General features: G+C 38.0%; 2 protein-coding genes across 4 annotated transcripts in view; both read right to left on the bottom strand.

The window, feature by feature from the left end:
- Positions 1–185: 185 nt before the first annotated feature.
- On the bottom strand, positions 186–8902 carry LOC107097573 (beta-soluble NSF attachment protein-like). The gene is made up of 11 exons (XM_015394766.1): positions 8687–8902; positions 5413–5492; positions 5114–5230; positions 4496–4542; positions 4076–4153; positions 3906–3961; positions 2083–2167; positions 1895–1999; positions 1743–1811; positions 1615–1665; positions 186–1169 (listed from the first exon to the last, which is right to left on the bottom strand). The coding sequence occupies exons 1-11, from the start codon at positions 8785–8787 to the stop codon at positions 1068–1070; spliced, it is 891 nt and encodes a 296-aa protein (XP_015250252.1). The 5' UTR covers positions 8788–8902; the 3' UTR covers positions 186–1067.
- A 3163-nt stretch (positions 8903–12065) lies between these two features.
- gpcpd1 (glycerophosphocholine phosphodiesterase 1) overlaps positions 12066–24070 on the bottom strand; it is a 15559-nt gene continuing 3554 nt past the window's right edge. For 2 of the 3 annotated variants that reach the window (XM_015394715.1, XM_015394732.1), the window contains 15 exons: positions 24027–24068; positions 23304–23427; positions 22883–23120; positions 22650–22812; positions 22422–22551; positions 21328–21382; positions 21160–21252; positions 21011–21088; positions 20290–20329; positions 19199–19257; positions 19045–19110; positions 18834–18970; positions 18507–18642; positions 18255–18415; positions 12066–13347 (listed from right to left, as the gene is read on the bottom strand). In XM_015394715.1, the coding sequence (XP_015250201.1) occupies positions 13152–13347; positions 18255–18415; positions 18507–18642; positions 18834–18970; positions 19045–19110; positions 19199–19257; positions 20290–20329; positions 21011–21088; positions 21160–21252; positions 21328–21382; positions 22422–22551; positions 22650–22812; positions 22883–23120; positions 23304–23427; positions 24027–24068 (1718 nt within the window). In that variant the 3' untranslated portion in view covers positions 12066–13151. The remainder of the gene's footprint in view (positions 13348–18254; positions 18416–18506; positions 18643–18833; positions 18971–19044; positions 19111–19198; positions 19258–20289; positions 20330–21010; positions 21089–21159; positions 21253–21327; positions 21383–22421; positions 22552–22649; positions 22813–22882; positions 23121–23303; positions 23428–24026; positions 24069–24070) is intronic. The other variant, XM_015394723.1, reaches the window with a different exon arrangement.

The raw sequence follows: 24070 nt of genomic DNA, 5'->3' as shown, positions 1-24070 counted from the left end.
CTTCTAAAAATAGGAACATCAATGAAAAAAAAAATGCTGAAAATAATTAAACATTTATAGCAATTACAAATACCATGTTTTAGAATATTAAACAAGATCCCCATAAACTCAGATACTACAGTATTGTACTTATCTTTATTAATTTAAACAGGCATACATTTAATATCCACAGCCTATTGTTCCACATGGATTAAAGTGAGGACAGAATTTCTGATCTGTTAAGTAAAAACTTGATGTTCCTAAATCTAATGGATGTACACAACACAATGACATGCTAAGCAACTAGCTGGGTAGAAGGCACACTACATCTAAAAACGCATTCAGGTGACTTATATACATAACCCAGATTACAGCCTCAGAAATAAATAGTAAGGGGCTCTTTATTTAAAATTAAGGAATGCTTTTTGGTACATTTAAGCTATATTTTACAGGTGCAAACACATCCTAGAGTTTTAATAAGGTAATAAAGACGTGATTACGTTTGTTCAGATACAAATATATAACAGTCAACACTTGTGCATATTGTTGCCAAGTTTCAAGAGAAGTTCCTCCATGTGGTGGAAAAAATGGCAACAACTTAGGCTTTGATGCGTCATTCAGAACTGAAAACATGGATCTGATTTTTATCTGTTCCACCTGACACCACACAACAAAAGATTGTTGATAAATGATCCAAAATAAAACAGGTTCACACATACTGGATAACAAAAAAAAAATTCCAACTAAGAAATAAAGGTAAAAAACATGCAAAGCCTCCTGTCAGTACTAACATTAGATTGCAAACCCTCCCATGGAGGATTTCAGCTGAAAAAAGGTATGCAGCAATCCTCTAATCGAGGCCGAAAGGATTTACATTCTGACTGGATTTGGATGAGCTTGTAATTAAAAGAAAATGTGGCGCTTCTTATGAGCAGTGGAAAAGTTTGAAAGGGACTGCAAACACTGCCCCTCTTGCTGCGATAACAGCGAGGGGAAGTGAGGAGTGCGCTGCAGTGTGCGAGTATTTGTGAAAGCATGCGTGATGAAACTGTCCCCTCTGTGCTGCATCCCCTACCCTGAGCATTCTTTCATTTCAGATCCCCTTCATCACCCTGGATGGTCTTTTTGATGCGCAGCAGAAGGGTGGTGTGCCACTGGTCCAGGCGGGAGATTGAGTCAAACTCCTTCACCTGCAAACGGGACAACATGAGTCACACCATAACTACATGGCTTTCAACAAGCACTCTCTAATCACAAATCCCATGTGTCACCTTGCATACTCAAGGTGACACATGGTGGTGGCAGCATAATGCTGTGGGGATGCTTTTGTTTCTGTAAGGGCAGGGAAGCTGGTCAAAGCAAAATAGATGGAGGCTGTGATCTAGGTTCTCCTTTTAGCTTGATCCCAGCCCTAAATATCCTGAGCTGGTTTAGATTAAAGCTTATGGCACAGTCAAAGTTCAAACCTAGATATATTAAGCCTGGTGCAAGCAGATGCATTTAAACCAAGATAAACTGCAAGTGTATTGGTTTCCTCATGTGTAAGGCTGGTACAATAAATCAAAAAAGTTGAAGGGGTGTGAATACTTTTGCAACAGATAAAAACGGGTTAAAATAGGAAATATAAAGACTCACTGCTTCTGTGAAGGCCTCGCTGTTCTGCTCCTCATGAGCCTCAAGAAGTTTCTGTTTAAAACAAACACATTAAAACCAGAGAAAGGAGCATATCAAATTGAATCCTTCAGTGATTAACTCAGAGTTACCTTCAACAACTTGCATTCTCTGGAGTCTGAGAAAGCAGGGAACATCTCTTCATATTTCTCAACAGCAATCTGTTCAGGCAGATTAGATTAAATGTTTAGCCTCAGCAGCGCCATAGATAAAGCCTTGCCGAAGCTTCCAGGTGTGGACTAACCTTGGCGTTGAGCTCGTCAACAATGAAATGACACAGGGATGCTTTAAAAAAATACTCTTTGGCGCTGTACTTCAGCAGCGGGTTGTCCATGGTGTTGGCTCCAACCTTGGGAACATTCAGATCAGGTCAAATGAATCAAAACATGAAAGGTTGATGAAAACAAGTAGTTAGGGATAAGAAGTACACACCTGCTCATAGATCTCTATGGCCTTCTGGTATTGTTCCAGTTGAGCACAGTAGGCTCCCACTTTCAACAGACATTTATTTGCAGAACTAAAGTGAGAAACAGAATACACAATAAAGTCTTAATAATGTAATGTTTCAGTTGTTCACATCTCAGCTACAACATTTATTAGAGCTAAAGGGAATAGAAACATACCAGAGGAAGCTAAATAAATAAAATAAAAAACAGCTGCAATCTCCCCCTGAGCTTCAAGATGTTCAGCAGGACAGTTTCCCAGGCTGCTTTGTTTAACATTCCCCTTTTAAAAAAAATGCAGAACAGGAGCTGCTACTAAAATATGCAACAAGGGATGTTATAGCTGAAGGGATCGGCTTTGCTCATCTTTTACTGTGCTTTTCCAGGACAAAAGCAGATGATGTTTTAGGGTCTAAAGAGGCAGCCTAGGAACTGATGCCATCCGCAGTGAGGTTTTCAAAAAGTTTTTTGTGTAGACCAATGATTTTAAGATCAGTCATCCCTTTTTAGAAATAAATCCTCCTGTCAATACAATATTATTTGCATAGGAAATACTTAAAGGCACACCGCAGACTTTGTGACCTAAAGAGTTGACGAATATGAGTCATTTTAAGTGATTCCTCAGGCCAATAAACGCTTGACACTCAATCCAAATGGGGCTCCCCTCTTGAAATACCACCAATGTAAGTTAGGAGAAGACACACTGTCGTTGGCCAGGTCTTGTGACGTGGAAGAACACATTGCTTTAAGGCCAAAGGCACTTATATTGTCATGGCGCTAAGGCTTTTATTCTACTATTTACCGCCAGAGGGCGGTAAAATCCTTTGTCTGCTTGGCTGTGTGTTTCCTGGACGGGGCTGCCTTTTACAAATGCCTTTCATATCTCTGCTTCTGTCTCCTTGAACCCCAGTCGGCCTCTGCAGATGGCCGCTCACACTAAGCCTGGTTCTGCTGGAGTTTTCTTCCTGTTAAAAGGGAGTTTTTCCTCTCCACTGTCGCTATAATCATGCTTAGTGTGAGGGATTGCCTTTGAGTCAATGAGTCGGTGCAATCAACTGGTTTTCCTTAGATAGAAAACTTTGAATCAATTTGACTGGATGATCTGATAAATTGTAAAGTTCCTTGAGATGACCTGTTGTGAATTCTTGCTATATAAATAAACTAAATTGATGTTCAATGTTTAGAATAAGCAAAATGCAGGCAGAGAAAGCTTGCAGGCTACAAACAAAAGCTAACTGAGATGCCCCTTTCGACCCAGTGGCTGTTCGGTGGAGCTCCGCCTCTGGTCCAGCCTGCCCCAGCGACGTTCTCCAAAGAGCAGCAACATTTCTCTTGCCCTAAAGAGCTGAACCTAGACACCTAGCGCGGTCTCCAAACAAAAGACACGGGAGGCTGGCCGGCTGACTGTTTACTTTTGCTACAGTATTGCCACGCTTGTAGCCAATAGAAGTGCTAGATGTAAAAGTTATAAGTCTAGCGCCCCTAGTGTCCAAAAGTTACATGTGTGCCTTTAAGTTGTTAATATTTGATCAAAATAAAAAATCTAAAATATGAGTCTGTTTTAGCTTACTTCTCATTGGCCATGTTCAATGGTGGGTATGTGAATATTTAATAGATTGACACCATACACAACTGTATAGGGTTAGTCATTACATATATATATATATTTGCCCTAATTAACCAGATCTATGTTATTTTTCACTCTCTTTAAGTAATCCTTAAAATAGTCTGTTTAAAATGAATAACTCAAGATAAACTTGATAACTGGGTTAAAAAAAGTTACAGAACCAAAAAAAAAAACAAAGAACATACCTGTTTGATTCCTCTCCTTTGTAGTAGTCTGCTGCTTGTTCATAATGAGCAATTGCCTTTCCAAAAAAAAAACAACAAACATAACTTTTCACCATTTTTTTTAAAACTAAAATATTAAAAGCTGATGAATCTAAATAGATTTTCCTCCACACATCCTCCGACTGGATTACCTTTTCGATATCCACCAGCTCAGACTCATAGATTTCTGCGATACTGATGTGATGTTTGGCAGCGATGGTAAATCTTCCCTGGAGGAAGAGGGAACAGGAGAGCAAAAATCATTACCAACTGGATCTATCAACAGACGCCACGCAGATCAATGAAAGTGTCCTCTTTCCTGCTTAATTCAAGGCACCGTCCGGTAGCATGTGACTTATTTAAGTAGCCCTACACCATAAAAGTAAAAGATGACGCAATTAGATTTGGATTTAGGGAAAAGAAAAAGCTAAAATAGGTGAAAAAATGTGATGCATACAAACAGATGATGATATAAACAACAAAATAAATCACAATCCACATCCAGAGACCTTAATGTCAAATATATTGACATGAATCCAGACACCAATGATCACATTCTAAGTACATCTTACCATGTCTGTGTATATATCGACGGCAGCATTTAAACACTTGATTGCCTCTTAGCAGCATAGAGGAAAGAGGAGGGAACAGTTAGACGGCAGGTTATAGCTATTCTGGATGATGACTCTTTTATGTGAAACACTATTTCTTCATTGTATGAGAGAAATGAGCGAGATAATGGACAATTAGTTATTAATTATTAATCAAGAGGTTTTTTAATGTTTTCCTTTAGGAATATCAGCATTTCAATTTCAAAATTATAGATATAATGATTATAAGATGATATTTCTTTCTAGATAAATGTGGCAATATATACAGTGTTTATAAAGTTTCGATAATGAATCAATAAGAGCCTGTTTCTCACATCAATATTGATCTTCATTGACTAGTTAAAGTATAGATGCAAGAACTACTGATTCTCACTGAGCTTAAAAAAATGACTAAATATCCTGCCTCAGATCTGATGTAATATGCAAAAGGTTAAACAAAAACACAAAAATCATGTTTTCCTCCTTTAGTTTTATTTTGAGTACATTGAAGCATCGAAATCCTTGATATGTAAAGAGGTAAAATAGATGAAAAGGTTCATGCTAGCCAGTCTTTGTATGCGTTAACAGCAACAGTCTTACCATTTGGATCAGACTTTTTGAAAGCATTTCCTGCATCGATGAAACTGGTCGCACAGTCATGCTTGTTCTGCAGCTGCATATGCAGACGAGCAGCTTTGCAGAAGGCATTTCCAGCAGCTAAAAAGAAGAAAATAAAACAGATGTTTCCAAACAGACTCTACAATTTAGCTTACACTCTAACTTCAGCACGTTTCTTATTTTTTAACTAGACCAATGCAACATGTATAATTACGGCAAAAAAAGTTCGATCTCACACCCTTTAAAAGAATGCTATAATGTTAGGGTGGACATCCATTTACCGCTCCAGTTCTTGGCCATCTTGAACATGTTGGCAGCTCTGCAGTACATCTCACAAGCCTCCTCCACTTTGTGGTGCCCTCTAGGGAAATAAATAAAAAGAGCAATAAGAAAAACTCTTGTAAATGTATATAAATCGTCTTTACCAGTTTTTTGTATAGTTGTAAAAGCACTCAGTTTGATAAATCATGGTATGGGTTTTTAAAAAGATGTCACATTAACATCAGAAGGTTTAATGATTTAATAGGATAGATAGTTAAACAGAAGATAGTAAAACATTGCTTTTAAAAAGAAATATTCTTAAAAAGAGGGGGAACCTTTGCATTCAGCCCTCTGGAGTACTACTTTTACAGTTGTTGCAGTTACATTGTTTGTGTCTCTCTCCACAGACTTACATCAAAATATAGAAAATTGTGCCCAAATTGCTACTTTCTGCTAATTTACCACAACTCTAGGGAGCAGCAATTTTCAAAACTTGTAACAGATTATTTCATCTTAAGATTTTTACAGTCTTTTAACTGTTTTTTTCCCCCCAGGATTGACCAGGATATAAACCTATGCATTTTCCCCACACCTCTGACCAAATTCTCCTGCAGAAGATGTCAGTTTCACATCATGATGGCATCTCTGCTGTATGTGTCTATTGGAATGGTGTATTCAGGCTGATATAAAGTATTATGTTTCCCCTCAAATGTTGCAGTTTTGTATATAAAGCACAAAAAGTACAACTTTACAAAGGATCTTCTTTACATGTTTCCTAAACGTCCTTCATGACTTGTGGGAAACTATATATTTGACTTCTATTCATTCTTCCATAAAGAAAGGATTTAAAGAGTGTAAGACTGTTACAGCTGATTCTCGCACCTGATTAGAATAGAAAAGGATAGAAAATCCATTTATTGTCCCACAATGGGGAAAATCTGGTGTTTACAGCAGCAAAAAGACCATTAAAAAATGATCACACAAATGTGGACTAGGGGTGGGCAACATAATCGTCGTGACCATGCAACATCGATTCAAATTTTTGTGATCTACTGCATCGATTCTTGACGCCAAGTATCGATTCTTAATTTTAAAAAATGAATAAATAAAATACATGAATGGTTGGCGCACATTAGCCAAAACAAGTGGAATACAACTTCCAGTCCAGTATATGTCGCTGTGGATGTGTTGACACCCGCTGCCTTGTATCACAAGCATTTCCGGCCACTGGATACTGCGACGAGTCATTCAGAAATAAAAACATGGACTGAGAAAATTCGCCCGGCTCCATCACATTTCAAGTCAGATGTTTGGATGCATTTTGCTTTAAAAACAAAGAAGGTCAAAACGAAATTGATATCACGCATGTAATTTGCAAAAGGGGAAATGTCATACATTTGAATGTTTTCATTTCATTGGTTTAAAGGACCACTCAGGCCATGTAAAAAGCACTGATTATCCTTATTTTGTTATTTTAAGTTTTATAAATCCTAAGCACTTTTTGTCAGTGTGTCCATGCCAGGAATATTTCTGTCCAGTATTTGTTTTCATGGCAACACCTCCAAAAGTCGTTTCAGTAAATACAGCTATGTATGAATTCAGTTGCTTTCAGTTATGTATCAATTGAAGACACTATCCAGATCATACTCAGCCAGTCAGCCACTGGTAATGGCTGTATTTTTTTTTCTAACAGTGTTCAGTGAAAACATCGCAATGCATCGCAATATTTCAAGTATCGTCATGCATCATGATAGAATCGCATCGTGGCATGTGAATCGTGATTCGAATCGAATCGCAACTTCTTTGGCAATACCCACCCCTAATGTGGACCTTAAAAAAAGTGTATAAAAATAACATAATAGTGAAGAGTTAAAAGATAATCCATCCATCCATCCGGGCTGCTAAGTGGCACAGTGGGTAGCAAGAAGGTTGTAGGTTTGATTCTCGGCTTCTGCATGGAGTTCTCCCTGTGTGGGTTTTCTCTGGGTACTCCAGCTTCCTCCCACAGTTAAAAAAACATGACTGTTAGGTTAATTGGCTTCTCTAAATTCTCCTTAGGTGCGAGTGCGTGGGTGAATGGTTGTTTGCCCTTTGTGTCTCTGTGTTGCCCTGCGATGGACTGGCGACCTGTCCAGGGTGTACCCCGCCTCTCGCCTATTGACTGCTGGAGATAGGCACCAGCACCCCTCGCGACCCCACTAGGGATACAGCGTGTCAGAAAATGGATGGATTGATCGATGGAAACCGTGTACCTGGAGAATAAATAACCCATGTACACCTATGGACATTTCTACAGTAATAGATATTTGAAAACAGCAGCAATATCAGAGATGTGCAAAATGACAGCAGCAAGTTATTTAACTGACTAAGTTAGAAACTGCAAACCAGCATGAATGTAACAACTTATTGAGGGTGTGGGGACCATTGCAGTCTTACAGCTGCTGGGAAGAAGGATCTGTGATAATGCTCCCTGGTGCATTTAGGGTGCAGCAGTCCATCACTGAAGGAGCTCTCCAGTTCTGCAACAGCTTCATGCATGGGGTGGGAAACCTCCAAGAGAGGTGTTAATTTAGTTAGGATCCCTTTTGCTTCCCTCCTCCTGCACTGAGTCCAGAGGGCATCCAATCACCGAGCTGATTAATGGATCTTTGGAGCTCTTCAAATGTTACATTTAGGACTAGTCTTTCTCAACTTAATAATACTGCACAGATCTGTAGGGGGAATGTTATCTTGTGCTGGGAAGTCTGAAGCCTCTAAAACACCTTTAGGGATTAACACACGTTTTACTAAATCAATTAGTTTAGAAGTACAAATCCAGGGATTATCTGGGGATTAAATAATGTAGAGACTATTTTGTCAAACATGTATATGAATTTACGGCAATGTTTTCAATTTAACGGCATTTTTATTCAAATATAACTGATAATGTAGCCAAAAGCTGATTAAATCTAAACTTAAGTTATATATTTTTTTGTAAACAACTCGTTAAAGTAATATGGAAGAGTCAAAGTAGAATATGGCACACAATCACAGCTATGAGGCTGCATGAAACTAGTACTTAAATGCTTTGTTTACACTGATAACAGCTAACCTAGCTAACCGACTTAAATGGTTTCTGCTTCTATTGTCATGTCTATCTGGTTATTTTCTTTTAGTAAATCAGAACAATATTCTCCTGTTAATATTATAGTCTGGCTCTAAAGAATGGTGAGGGTTAATATAGGCGTCGTGCCAAGTTTGCTGCTGACACTTAACGGCCGTTAGCTGTTCTTTGGTGCAGTGCTGCTGTCTTACCCTCCAAACATCCCTCCCAAAAAGGAGCCGGAGGACTTGACTTTTTTATCAGCGTCGGCCATTAGCTGAATGGCTTCCTTCTCTTTTCCGGAGTTGTCCATTTCTTTAGCCTAATTAAAGACAACTTGCAGCTGCAGGAAATTTTAAAATATTCCCGCAGAGGATTCAGTTGTGTACAGTAAGGATTACAGTCGATTTAGTGTAGGCGTAACCCAGATTGTGGCTTTTGGAAGCGGGGCATTATGGGAGATTGAGTTATTTACAACGCAAAAACACTGGGTGCTTCGGTAGAAGAAACTACGACTCCCATGGAAAGGGTGGGCTATTTTTATTTCCCCCGCCGTGTTACGTAAAATGTCATTAAAGTTTCTAATATAGATTTTTTTTTTTTTTGTATTCAACCGAACGAATTTCATCTGTCTTTCAAATGCTTCCAAGGATATATGCAACATTTTTATACATCTGGAATTACAAGAAAAGCCCGACAGCTTGCTATTTTGCAAGTTCTTAATCATCCAGCAGATGGCGCTAAAACACCATTAGTGGGTTTCAGAAACTGAACCCCTCTCAACCTATGCATTTATATATGCAGTGGTAGAGTTTGGCAACCTATGGGTAATTAATTAATAGCTAATTTAATGGCTACAAGACCCTGGTCCTTTTGGCTGTGTGACAATGCCATCAGATTTTCCAAATGTTAATGATTTTGATTATGATTAAAAGTTCCACCTTTTAAACATGCTTTACTGTTATATATACAGTTCAAGGGTGTAACTTTGTGATGAAAATTGATGGGGACACTCGGGTGGAGGCTGATGGACCTACAGTTACTTGTTAAAGATTTTCCAAAAATGAGCTCAGATATATATTTACTGAATGCTTTCCTATTTTTGAGAACACAAGAGAACCATAAAACCTGGATATTTATATTTATAGATGATAGAGGGATTCCTATTAGTGCATTACATATATGGGGCCGAAAAACATTAACGTATAAAAAAAATAACAAATACCAGTCGATTTTGATGCCAAAATTGATAAATCCTGCATCACTAGAATGAACAATTTCAATTCCATCCAGAAAAATATGGATATTACACACTCACACACTGATGGTGGCAAGCTACATTGTAGCCACAGCTGCCCTGGGGCTCACTGACAGGAGCGAGGCTGCCGTACACTGGAGCCACCGGGCCCTCTGACCACCATCAGTAGACAATGCAGGTGAAGTGTCTTGCCCAAGGACACAACGACAATGAAAGTCGGAGTCGGGGCTTGAACCGTCAACCCTTCGATTTCAGGGCAAACTCCTACATCCAACGCCACTGTCGCCCCCCCAATATGTTGTTGATATTTTTAAAGAGTAGCAAAACTGAATAATCATTACGTCTTCTCAACAAAATATCTAAATAGTGCTGATACAGACACTTTGGGGATGTTTCAGTAATCTATAATTTAATTGTAAGAATAAAACCTCATCATTGAAACAGAAAAGCTGAAGGCGTTGCAAATATTAACAGTGGGCAATGATGATGAACTTCTACCAAGGTTCACGGTGATACTGCTTAGATACAGTCACCAGATGACTTGAACCCTGACACCATCAGTGCTGCTGGCTGATATTGACTGTTACGTATTATTAGCTAAAGGTTAAACCACACATATGACAGCTGGTATGTTATTTTATTCTGTTCCTTGCTTCTTTTTTCTTATCAATAAAAGCTTACAAATTAAAAAATATTGATAGTTTTGCATGTCTTGGTGAATTTCACTACCCCTTTGTTAATGACTGTGAGCAAAGACAATACTGATCATGGCTGAGACGTGCTTACCTTCACAGATTCAAGCGATTCCTCTTTCCTCATCATCTGTGCGTCAGTGCAAAATGATGTAATATTTCGGAGCAAAAGATTCCTCAGTCCTTTCATTCCTGGTGACTGTTATCTTTGAACCCTAATTGATCTGACCACCTACAACAAACTGTCATGTGAAACCATTATGGGACAAAACTTTCGTTCATGTAATTTCAGCATAAAATTAGCTTCTTCTATTTTATCGGTCACACAATACAAGAACATTCTTTTTTTTGGTCTCTTGATTTCTGATGTTTATCATGATGCCCCTAAGTATGAATATAAAACTGTAAATGTCTGCAATAAAACAGCTGGCATCCCCGATCTGCTTTATAACTACAACATAATATTTAGTGCTTGTTTTTTAAACTCACAGTCTGCACCCATGTGTACTTCAGTAAATAATAGCTTTTTTTATTGCTCTTTATTAAAGAAGTATAACCAGGCATTTATATTATCAGCGCTTTAAATGATGTCAGGTCATCACTAATTAAAACAGTGCCTTTTAGGTAAGCAAAGTCTGATGACGGTTTGAACTTTCCACTACCTGGCAACCCAAACTTTATTATCAATAATTAAGTCTGAGAGAAGATTGTTATCTTTTGTGGTTCAAAGACCTCTGGAAATGAAAGCAACACAGCTGTTTAAATGACCTAATGAAACCAAAACTCATTTTATGCCGGTTTCCTAAGAAGCAGGATGGTATATTTAACTGCAATTGAATGTTTATGGCTCTCTGGAAACTGGAGATACAGGGAGTGTCCTTCACATTCCTGATAAAGCAGCCAAGCTGGTAGATGTGACCTAGTTACCGAGAAATTATTTAACTAACCAGTAACTCCGTCACTCTGATATTTGCCTTACTTTGCTTAAACCCACTGTTCTCACACAGAGGTCACAGGTAGTACTCATACTCGTATCACTTTTGTTAAAGTTGTAAGATAATATATATCAATGTGAGTGAAAGATCACTTGGTGCAATTTCATGGAGTGCAATGATAGTATGTTTGTCCATAGATGCCTACACCCAATATCACATCTTGTGGCCAAAATATTAAGTTCATAGAAAGAGATGGGACAGACTGAAAAATGAAGAAAAATTGGGTTGCATCTAATATTCATGGTAATATCAGCATTAATATAATACATAATATGGAAGGACAGAACAAAACAAAAACAGACACTAATAGGGAAAAAAAAATCAAGAAAAAACTAAATTAACATGTGGCTATTTATGCATCATCTAATAGTATCTAAAAATATAAAAGAGAGGGGGCATGAGAATCAAGTTTGTTTGATTTTTTTTAAACACCGCTTGCTGATTCAACATTACTAATTCTTAAAGTGTCACTGAAAATGTTAACACACTTTCAAAAATTCCAGGTATACCTTGAGCCCTAGACCACTCTAAAAGTACACATGGTACAAGAACAAACATGTTTGTTAAAGCTTCATGCTTGTACTTCCCATGTTTTGAGGTAATGTTTCAGGAAAAGAACACTTATCAAAGACATTACGAGACAAGAAATGGGCAAATAAGTTTATTTACACCTGGGTTAGTATGATACAAATGGTTCAATTACTCATCCATCCATATACATCAACATTTACATACAAGGCAAGCATGCAGTTATCTTACACTACTGATCAAAGACAGATACTATACAAAAATATAACAAATGAAGATAATCTGGCGCAGAGGTGACACAGATTTAACAGGTTGGAAAACGGCCCATAGATTTCTACAAGTCTTTATTAAATGACAGATAGCTCATGTTGAAACAAAAAAAAAACCTGGAAGAAAGGAATTCCCCTAAGGCTGTGGCCGACGTGCACTTTTGCAAAAACGGCATTCTTCTGCTTTTTCTCAGATCAAGTACATATGAAGCTCAATAAACCAGTAAATAAAAAAAATGCTATGTTGAACATTAGCCAACACTCAAAAGTCTGAAGGCTTGAAAATGTGGAACAGAGACTTAATTACACATCACAGTGAGGAAGTTAATCATCTCCCTCTGTGGATTCAAAAGTGCATCAAATCACTCCACTAGAAAAAAAAAGAAACTAATTAACAGCAACCAGCACCTTTATCTAATTCCACATGCTTTTGTGTGGTTCGCAGAATTCAGCTTTGACCCAGCACTTTACTGATATGTGATAACACACATCATGTTATTTTATTGTTATACATATGGATAAACATGTGTTCAATGGTTACATGCAGGAAATCAACATTTTACTTGGATCCAGAAACCTGGCTGTAAAAATAAGCACTTCTATGCCTAACTTTACATTTTAACAATTGCTGTTTGTAAAGGTGAAATAGCCTATGTGAAAAAAATATATAAATTTTTACATCAGCTTGGTCTGTTTATGCTTTTGGCTAAATTTCCAACTTTTAAAATTGGGATACAACATGTGAGGAGAGTAGGAAATAAATGTTAACCACACCGGGAGGTACATTGTAATGGAAGAGGGGTGAATCTAGCCAATGATGATATTAATTGTATTTTCTTTTTCAAATGCAAAGATTTAATTTTATTAACCAATCTTTTTTTGGTCATTCTTAGTGAACATGTGCAAAAAGTTTAATAATATGTAGTTGGGATTCCCTATGAAGAGCTGAGCCCAGAATCTGACTCTGCACTTCCACCATGAACCTTGGAGGCTAAGCAAGGCACTGAGGAGCAGGGAATGGAGTAGCAGGAGCAGGCAGAGCTTTTTAGGGTCTCCTCTGTAATGACCTCTTGCAGGGAGTGTTGCTCTTCTACCTGGAAGATGTCTGGCTCTCCTTGAGGATCACAGATACTAGAGGGGGGGAAAAAAGGAAAGAATTGTTTAGTTAGGATAATTTAATGATACCGCTGCTTTCACATCCAAAACTTCTCTTTGAACGAGAATCTTCAACAAGTAATTGTTCTATATGAAATCAACTTGCTGCAAAACTAAATCTATATTATTAAAATGTACTGACAATAGAAAATAATATAAATCTATACTGTAGCAAGCCAGAATTAGTCATTTGTATCTTTTAAGTTTCATACATTTTGCAAGATGAGCAGTTTGGCTTTTAACTTCCTTTACAAACATTTTCTTTACAAACATGCACAGTCCTGTAGAATGATTGCACTGGTTTCTCTCCTGCGTGCAGCAGCTTCCAATGATAATGTTTTATTGCATTCCTGGATATCAACACCCAAAGGTTTGCAACACACCCATTCCTAGATTAACACATTGACTTTGGGCCAAGTGCCATTTTACATGCATTTTTAGTTAATTAGCTTTCTGATATTGGGCTGTAAAATCCTGCAGATTAAACTAGGGCAATCCACCATATTCCTGGTAATGAAAAAACACACAAAAAAGAAAAACAAAAGCTATAAAATTTTGTTGACGTTAAGACATGTTGGTTTCTATAAGAATAATATAAATAAAACAAATACAGGGACATTGATTGTTGTCTTAATAAAACCTAAATACTGGAGGAGGTTCAAAAACTGAAGGCAGATAGTCAATAGAGTCAACAGTGAAATCACCACTTAGTTTAACAGTTTAACACCACTTGGTGTTTGTAACAGTATAATAGTCTTGCATGTAGATAAAGTTTAACTGACACAAACCTTTAAAAAACAAAAAGCTTATAGCGATCTAATTGAAATTATTACAAAAAAATGAACATTTATAGTTAGGGATGCTAAGACTTTCAAGTTTATGTTTTGTTATGTACTATTCCTTTAATTAATTGTATAACAACCTACAAACAGTTGAACTGTCTATATACTGAAAAGTGAAGCATGTCTGTCAAGCAGAGGACAAGCCAAAGCAGCAACAAGTAGGGGAGGGGTAGCACTACATTCCTCAACACTTCGAACAGCCTGAGAGTGTTTGTCATTATGCTACTTTTTCTGGTATTGCATTAAAAGCACTTTAAACCACAGGAACAGTGACACAGAACCAGGAGATAATAACTGTTCATTCAAAGTGCTAATGTCTGATGGCTAGTTTCCAAAACTAAATACTATATGGTCAGATCATCCAACTGCCGTTAAACAATGGAAACTTTTCATGTGAGGAATAATGCTCCTTGGGTCAAGCTAGTTTAAACCATTGCATATTAGCGTACATTGTTTGTTGCAAAACTTGCATAAGTATCCTTTATGCAAATCTGATTAGAAATGACAGACCATCATTCAGAAGGCAATAGAGCATGCTCCAATTTCATGCAAGTAAAGAGCAGTTTGATCTTTGTGCCGATACCAGTAAAAAATTCAAACTAAAAAATCATCACAAAAAATGCCAAACCAGCAAAAATGAATGGGGAGGGATTTTATAGCATTCTGAAACCGATACGAAGCGACGAAACCAGGAAGTGTCCAAGTGTTTATTAGAGAAAAAAAAAATGATAACTATGGCAGTTGACCAATCAACAAGGAAGTTTAAAGAGTTCTGCAAAGTTAAAAGATCCTTTCCAAAGGTCACAAGAAACTTATGATAAGTCAACCGCCTCATGTATCATTGTCAAGAAACACTGCTGAGCTCCAGCAGCATTTGATGCGTACGATTCATTCAGTGCGGTCTAGGACAAGGGGTGGGGAATAAAGAAGCTAAGCGGGGTAAAGTGAAGTAAATTAAAAATCACAGGAACTAGAAAGACATTACAGGAATCTGGAGAACTTGAGTCAAAATATGGCAGCAAGCTTTCACAAATTCTGTAAGAAAGAGGCACAGTTAGAAAATAACAGCTTAAAGATGTGTTTTATATAAACCAACCACCAACTTCACTCTGCTTTCTGCAGAGGTCTGCAAAAGTCTGGGCCAAAGTGCGACACAAGTATGGAACAAATGTCACTGCATGGAGATACACAGAAGTGAAAAGGCCTCACCAAATGCCTCTGCTGACTGTTCAGTTTTCTAAGGACCAGAGGGATCTGTTTAACTCCCACGCTTTACATAACAGTCCTGGCAAACCATGTTTGTTCATTTCACGCTCAAACTAGTCAATAAACAATCAGGTCTTTCATTTAAAAAGCAAAGCAGGTGCCAGATGATCCAAAACACTGCCAATGGATTATATAAGTGTAAAATCTCTGGAAATGAGGCTAACTGTTTACATAAACCAGCTTGAAAAGAGCAGCCACTTGGATCTTGGCTGCTTAGCAACAGAGTTTTCATTTGTCTACAATAAAAGACAAAACCAGAAAAAAACACATTTTGGAGCAGCAGAGGTAGACTGAAATAAAAGCTTTGAAATCTCATACAACCGTATACTGCGGCTTTAAGCCACATTCAAATGTATTACTTTAATGAAATTTAGATGAAATTAAACGTACAGTTTGTTCTACATTACATTTCATTTTTAAACATTTCAACTAAACGAATAAATCCAATGGCTTAATTTTAGAGAATTAAAAATCTAAAGCATAACCATGATCCAACAGGCCACTAAAGGGTGTTTCATCTGGAAATGAATAAAGCTAAATGTCCAAGGAAAGCTGATTTTTTTTATATTTTAAGGAACGACTGAAAAAAAATCTGCATGCGGTCCGAGAAGCAACATAAAGTAATGACATTTCCACTGTTTGACGTTACATAACCAAATATTGTTTAACCTGACAGAACAGGCTCCCTGTGTGACCACTATTTGAACTCATTGCTCCCGGGTGGAGACAGTAAGGCTAAACAACTCCTGCTATAACAACACTGACTCATTATCCTCATAAAAAGATGCCAACTGTCAACTCTGCTAATCGTAAACATGTAGTAAAAGGAGTTTATGATGTAGCAACAAGTAAACAAGCCTTTTGGACAAAACCTAGTTATCTGACAAAAGGCTGTTTGAAGCAGAAACGGTCGGGACAATTCAAATATGTGCCGGCATAATTTTATTCACCAGCAATGGTATCATATTTCCCATATTTAAAATTAAATTGAAGTCTGTGATGTATGCATTTGTGCCTGAATAACATTGTGTTTTTTTTGTTTTTTTGTTTTTTTTTTAATATGTAATATGAACCCAAATAAAGAAATATAAATTTCGATATGACTTTTACCTATACTATCCAGCCCTATTGCAGAACCAGACTTTTTAGCAATAAAATAGAGCGCATTAGAGATTCAGAATACAGCTGGGTGATATCGCTTAAAAATCTAATCCCCAATTTTCCCTAACAAATCCGATAAACAGATTTTTTTTTTCCCTTACTTGTTTCATAATAAAAATGAAAATTGCTTTTAAAAATTTGCTTTGTTTCAATCATCCGCCTGGAAAGTTACCGTAATTTAAAGGCTAACGGAATTCCAGCTATGAAACATGCTTGTAAAATAATCCTATTTTAGAACAAATAATGAAACTATAACACTAAATGTTTGCAGCTGGTGGTAGTACAACCTGAACTCCCTTACCAGTTTATGGGTATATTTTTAAATATAAAAAGTAATCAATTAATGACAGTCTTGAGCTTTGGAAAGCCAAGGAGGGATTAATCGATATAAAAAATAAATACATAAATAAATTCTATTTTTTTATTTGTCCTACAAAAAAATAAAAAAAATTTAACCGAAGTGAAGCATTACTTATTCATATGTTTTAATTTTAAGATGATCAAACTTCCTGGAAATGTTCAATGTATGATAAGTAGGTTAAAAAAGATGAATGAAAGCTGCAGCAGAGCTGCATCTTTTGTCCCATTTACACTAACCTTCTGAAACCTACTGAAATCTGTGTCGAGTTTGGATCAGTTAACCGTGCCAGGCTTGGTTCTTACAACAATTTACACATCACGTTCGCATGGTTCTTCGCGTCCTATTGGTGGTCCACGATACTACAGCTCTCAAGGTGGGAATGAAGCAAGCATTCAGGAACTTAGATGCCTGGATAGCGTCATCCGCCCAAATTTTAATGAGAGCCTCAGTCTCTACATCATCCCAGATTGCACCATGCTCTTCTGAAGCCATTTATTTTCAATAGGCTGAGAAGAATTTCGTGCTGTGAGAAGTTGAAGAGATCTGTGAATTACAAAGCCGGACACGCCGGAAAACCCGCAATATGGGTCAGCTGACTGTAAATAGGAGATGAAACGGTCTGCTCATGCGCTCTTTGCTTTCAGAGAATGGAGCCACAACTGAACGTGCCGAGCCCTACTGTTGAACTAGTACTAGTTTTAGCGCGGTTCGGTTGCATCTGGCATGGTCCAGTTCAATTGCATTCCATTTACACCAAACAGTTATGTCAGCTACCATGCTCGGACAATTCTCTGCACAATTTTCAAAAGGTTTGTGTGAATGGGGCTTTAGGGAAACCTTGTTCTGACAGCAACAATCAGAATCCATCTATATACGCAGTAGTTGTTGGAGAGTGATGAAAAACAAGAAAAAAAACACCTCTTTCACAATAAAAACTAGGTGCCGTTAGTTTAACTTTACTCGGAGATTAACCAATCTGCTTAGTCTGACCGGACTGAAATTGACCCGCAGAAAAACACCTTATATCACTTTTAGGCACAGCAGAGGATCAGTGATGCTGTGGGGCTGCTTTCACTTCTAAATATCCTGCAGGAGTGCATGGTATCAGAGTTTCCGAAGAATCAAGTGTTTTAAATTAGTTATAACTCTTATAATTAGTATTTAGTGGTACAAAGACCCTGCATATGACAAAGTTGATGTGCAGCATAAATAAGATTACAAAAGAATAGACTGATTCCAATGTTGAACCTTACCTGTCATAGATGAGCCCATCGATTCCTCGCTCCCTGAGCTTATTTCTGATAGCATGCTCGTTGTTGTCATCTCCCCAGCCAAACACCACCAGGCCTTTAGACCGAGCCTCCTCGATGTAGTTAAGGTGCTTCAGCAGCTCCTCTGTGTGGGCGCTGATTCCCTGTAAGAAATCAAGTTCATTAAACCTAATCTAACATTTTTTTTTAATTACAATTTGTAACTGTGTAACCTAAAGTGTGTAAATCACTCACCAGGATATTCTCGCTTTGAGCGAAGCTGATGGCAATTTGCGTAGTTTGACAGCGAATGTCCATCAGCTCAGGATATTTTTCTGATACTCCCTGAGTCAGGAAAAGAATGGGGTACTTGTTCTGCTTGAGTCGCACCCTGCAGGCCAAATAAAAGACACAGAAAAAACTGATTGGAAAATACTATTTCAAATAGATCCTGCTGAGGCGTCTCTAGCCTCACTGGAAAAAAACCCCTATGCGCATCTTTTGAGGTAAACTGATCCTTTACAGGCTTCATGAGATACTTTTCAGTTTAAAAGAAGAATAAACTGCCTTGTGTGAACTTACATTGTGCAGATATCTGGGTCAAAACATGAGAAGATAACACGCCTTCTTCCAGCATTCTGCATGACACATTTAAGAATAATGTCCAGGAAGGTATTCATGTTGAAGTATGAGGACAAGTTCCCATCCCAAGTTCCATCCTGTGGAAATAAAGCGTTAAAGCATCAGCTTACGATACCACTTTATTTGGTTTCAAAGTGTGGTTTAAACTCACCTTCATTTGGCTGATCCATTTCAGTTCAATGTTAAAGCCAACATTCTCAGGAACAGCTTGAAAAATCTTTGAGGAAGTACAGAAAAAGATGAGCATTTTCTGTGGGAGGGCTGCAGGCTGCCTTCCGCAGCGTTATCATTACAGCATACTTTACCTGCGATAGTGAGGGGAATGGCTGATGTTCATCAATTTCATCCTCTTCGTCCAGGAGATCTACAAACAAAACAAAACAGGGGATGTTCAGACGTCATCAAAATTATTGGCTGATCTGAACGCACATGATCTTCTGTTCCTCTTTCATGTGATGCAAGGTGACGTCAGCAAAGTGATCTTTCAACAAGAACTGAATCTAGGTCACTAAAACCTGCAGTTTTACACCAAAGGTCTGAGGTTTGCATAATGATACTTTTTTACAGTCAAGGTCCAGAATGACATGTTGGTTTTATTTATTTCCTCTTTTTAATTGACCAATCTTATGGAATAATCAACATTATTTTTTTCAGCATTAAGTCAGATTTGCATGAAATGTAGCAAAATAAAAAAATACGCCTTTAAAAACAACTTTTGCTTTGAGTAAAATATGTTTTTCTCCCTCCTTTTCATTATCATTTAACCTAAATTTCAGGAAACATAAACCTTGTTCAGTCATTATCTATCCTAAACTGGAAGAGCTTTCTTTTGGCTCCGTATTCTTGGGATCAACTGGATTAGACTTTCCTCCCCGCTCTACTCTAAGCAGATATATATATTTTTGTTGCATGTATAATGTAAAGTGGCTCTCTCAGGGTTAAATCTGGATCTCATCTCTAAACATACGACAAAAACATTAAAAAGGTTTCCTAATTTTTCTATTTCAACAGACAATCAGCATAATTTCTTTCCTAACAAACATGATTTTTACTAAGATTTGTCTCTTCTGTAACCAGAACTTCTACAGCAGCCCATAGAATCCTGCATTAATTCAGCAAGTTTCATGAAAAAGCTAAAACAGATCAACATAAATATGTGAAATAAATTCTGACACCAAATGTGGGTCCATGAGGGCTTCATTTATTGTCCATTTTAGACCAAGCTCTAAACTTCATCATACAGTAGATTATATAACAAAATCAAGAATATAAATTTCATCCTGTGACACAGGGCTACCCCCCCAGCTATTACACAACTGCCCTTTACAGACACACTAATTCAATCTTTATTACAAGATCCTGACAGGATAGTGGGACAAAACACAATTCTGCTTACCTTTGTCATCACTTCCTGTCATGGCAGTGACATGGGCCAGCTAGGAGAGACACAAATCACATTTAAGTATGTTACCATTACAGCAGCAAAAAAGAACAATACGCATTTTATCAATGATCCATGCGCTAGAACAGTAGGAGAAAGTTTAGTACTGACTCAAACTGATGAGTGATCGCCGAGGATACAGTAATAATCCAAACCATTTCAGGTCCAGCATATAACCAGTGGCTGTCATCTATCCACTGATTAACACAATGCAGCATATCTGGATCCAAGTCTAACTAATACAAAATCACCCGAATGTGAAACCAGTGGCAAAGGTCTGCTAAATTGACAGAATAATCTCAAAAATTCCTAATTTAGGAGTACAGTATAATGGTGTCATGGTGCTATAGACTTTGTTTGAGGACTAATCTGGTGACCTTCCAGCAGGGTGAGCAAATGTTTAAAGAAGAGGGTCAGTCTGGGTGGACAAACAGAAGGAGATATACACATAAAAATCACACTGCAAAGCAGACTGGCCCCTAATGATATTAGTATATCTATAACGTATTTTCAATCAAGCAAAATCGTTCTAAAAAAACTAGATGGTTTTAATTGGTTGTATAATTATCCTTTCCTTAGATCCTGCCTCCTTCTATAGCCCTGATCAGTCAGATTGATAGTCCACGTTGTAAAAAGCAGGGAATCTCTACAATCCGGTTTAACAAGTGCAGTTTACCTTTAACAGCTGCAGCTGATCAAATGTCAGGTCTTTGACAGGAACCTCGATGAGCTCCAGAGTCTGGTCATTCTTCTTCTGCCAAGACAGGACCAGAAATGTCAGCGGCAAAAAGCAACCAGAACTGTGAGCAAAGAGCTGCCACTTGCCTTTTTGGTGGCGATGCAGCATGTCAGGTCGTGGTATACTATAGGCACAGCATCCTTAGAGAGGTGAACATCAAACTCCACAAAGGCTACACCCTGGAAGAATATGAACAGTGAGGCAAGTCTCATACAAACAGCTGCATCGAGACAATTACCACCTTAAGGACTTACATGTTTAGCAGCACTTGTGAAAGAAGCAATTGTGTTTTCTCTGACTTTGTGGTGTCTGTAAAACAAGAACAACTGATAAGGCGTCAAAACCCACAGGCAGTTGAAATGGGCCTAGATTTGAGTTCTCAACTTAAAAAAGGAGGAAATTAATCTAATTATTTATACATTCTATTAATATATATATATTTGATTGTTTAAAGGGATATTGAAACACAGCAGACAATGATTTCCTGCAGAAGATGAGGACCACTTAAGTGACCCAGCAACACACGGACTGGTTTCTTTTATCACTGAACACATTAAGGCTTTAAAGAGTTAAGTTTAAAGTTTACCCTCTTAATATCCACCTAATTTTAGGAAATTCTCCCCTATTTTGCATACCCAAACGGAAAAGCAAATAACTTAGCAACTGTAAGCCCAAATTACATGTGATACGTTATTTGAAAGCGAACACCTTCTAGTTTCTGAATATATACACGAAAATGGGGTGAGTAAAACACAGTCCAAGCTGCATCAGTTCAAACATGACTCAAAGTTGTTTTTTTATTCTCGAAAATAATAGGTCTTTTTTTGAACAGCAGTTATAAAGACATGCTTGCTTGTTGCTGCTGCTTTGTCATGTTACATTTTGACTTGCTGCTATATCTGTGTTACTTGTGCTTTGGTTCTCGCTATGTCCATAAATGAACTAGGTGGTTGAATTGTGGAGAATCTAAGCTTTCCAATGATGTCTAACATATCTATATTGGTAAACATTTTACCAGTGTAATTGTCATGCATTCTGAGTTATTATTTGTAAACGCTGTAAAACGCGGTGGGTTTTGAGAGGTTAAATTAGTTAACAGGCTACAACACTGTAACTACCACTTTCTATGCTATAAAGAAACATTGTTTGGAAGTTTAGAAAATACCTTATTACCATATTATGCAGACAGTTAAGAGAGGAAACTAAAGGCGCCCCACCAACAACCAATTACACAACAGCTTTTTAAAACTAGTCCCAAGAGCAACCGTGTTGAGCATTAGAAGCTCTTCACTACTTCATTATGAGTCTGCTGAAAATCCTCCAGGTAGAGACTGACTGGACAACTCACTTGGCAGCATGTGAGCTTCCAGCTCCTCTGTGACCCACATCTACAGTGCTTCTTTTTTTCCAGTGCTTTGTGTACGATGAGCTCATGTCCCACTGCAGCCCCTGGATTGGCCGGATCACCAGGTAATCCACTGAGGGCATGAACAAGAGTAAACAATGGGCTCCACAATATCAGGATATGTATATAGAAAAAAAAATATATATATATATTCAAAGCAAAAAGCTTCACCTCTGACTTTCCCAATTGTCTGCCTGGAGTTTCGTCCCATTATGGGAAGTGTAGCTACTCCTGAATCTTTGCCGCTCTCCAAAAATGAGGAAGAGAGGAGGCAGGCTGTCCCAACGTGTCCAGGATGGATGTCTCCCTGGACTACATGCTCACTCAGATCCTCCTGTAATCATGATCAGGATCAGTATCCATGTATAAGTACCTTTTGACCGAGTTATCAGAGGAAAAATCACCTCAAAAAACTCAAAGGTGAGCTCCATGTTGTCAGGGTCCATGGTGTGGATGCTGTACTCAGTCCATCGAGACGGCTCCAGGGCATAGCCACACTCCGGCTGAGAGTGACGGGACTTGTAGCCGTTTTCAGTGATCAAACTGATTTCCAAAGTAGGGGTCATCTTGTGCGAAGAGGAAGGGCTGAGTTCCTCTTCTTCATCCTCCTCTTCCTCAATGCCCTCCAACGTAAGTTTGATCCTATATGAACAAAAGGGGAAAATGACCAAAAGACAAATAAACCCTAAAAAAAAAACTAATAAGCTGTTATGTTGTTTATCTACTTTACAGCCACAGACATTATGTTACCCTTACCTAAGCCTACAATGTGAAACATGGTGTACTTTCTCAGCAGTTACAATTTGAACCCAGCAACACCCTTACCTGAAGCGGGACTTCTTGAATTTCTTCTTGGTAATTGACACTGGAGGCCTCTTGGAATAGTGCAAGCGCAGACGAATGTCTGTTTGGCATGTCAGCCATCCTGAGTCAACACATTTCACCCCATCTGCAGAGATAGAAAGCCTGTAATCAGGGCGGTGGCGTGACTTTATCCAACATGAATGCTGAGCCTAGAGGCTGCAGCTGTTTCAATAGCAGGGAGGAGGCTAAGCTTTAGTTTAGTACAATGTCCCAACCATTATAAAAGAGGCAAAAGCCTGAATGAGCTGCCTGCAGAGACTTTGGAGCGATGGAGTAGTTATCTCTAATTTTTTTATATATCCTGCCCTCAAAAAACAAACAAAAAGTCAAAACTTTATTGCAGGGATTTTGTGCTAAACCAAACAAAATGCTGAGCATAATTGTAAAGTAGCAGCAGGATTAAAGGCAGTTTGTAATAAAACCTTGCAGTTTGTAAGCTCCTTTAATCAAATACGAATTAACTGTAAAGAGAGTAATCCTTATATGAATAAAGTTGGAGGTTTGTGATGCTAGCACCATGCTGTTTGTGTTCAGCCAGTTAGGCTGCTGCTCTCTGAAACATGAGGGGCTCAATGGTGGTAATTAAATCCAAAATTAAGCCAAAATGGACAAAAACAGAAAATCTTAACGGGCACCACAATTACTACTTTTATAGAAAAGACGGTAATAATGAAGTAAACTTACTGTGGAATCCAAATTCCCCATCATCAATTGTCTGTTCTGCTGCT

This window comes from Cyprinodon variegatus, unplaced genomic scaffold (assembly GCF_000732505.1).
Source record: "Cyprinodon variegatus isolate N-32 unplaced genomic scaffold, C_variegatus-1.0 Scaffold25, whole genome shotgun sequence".
NCBI classification, from domain to species: Eukaryota; Metazoa; Chordata; class Actinopteri; order Cyprinodontiformes; family Cyprinodontidae; genus Cyprinodon; species Cyprinodon variegatus.
This window is presented reverse-complemented; position numbering and strand designations above follow the sequence as displayed.

Coding starts and splice junctions, on each gene's coding strand:
- LOC107097573 (XM_015394766.1), bottom strand. CDS start 8,787: ATGGACAACTCCGGAAAAGAGAAGGAAGCCATTCAGCTAATGGCCGAC. Junction 4,543..5,113: donor CAAAAAGTCTGATCCAAATG/GTAAGACTGTTG, acceptor TATGCTGCTAAG/AGGCAATCAAGTGTTTAAAT. Junction 2,168..3,905: donor AAAGGAGAGGAATCAAACAG/GTATGTTCTTTG, acceptor TTCTCACTTTAG/TTCTGCAAATAAATGTCTGT.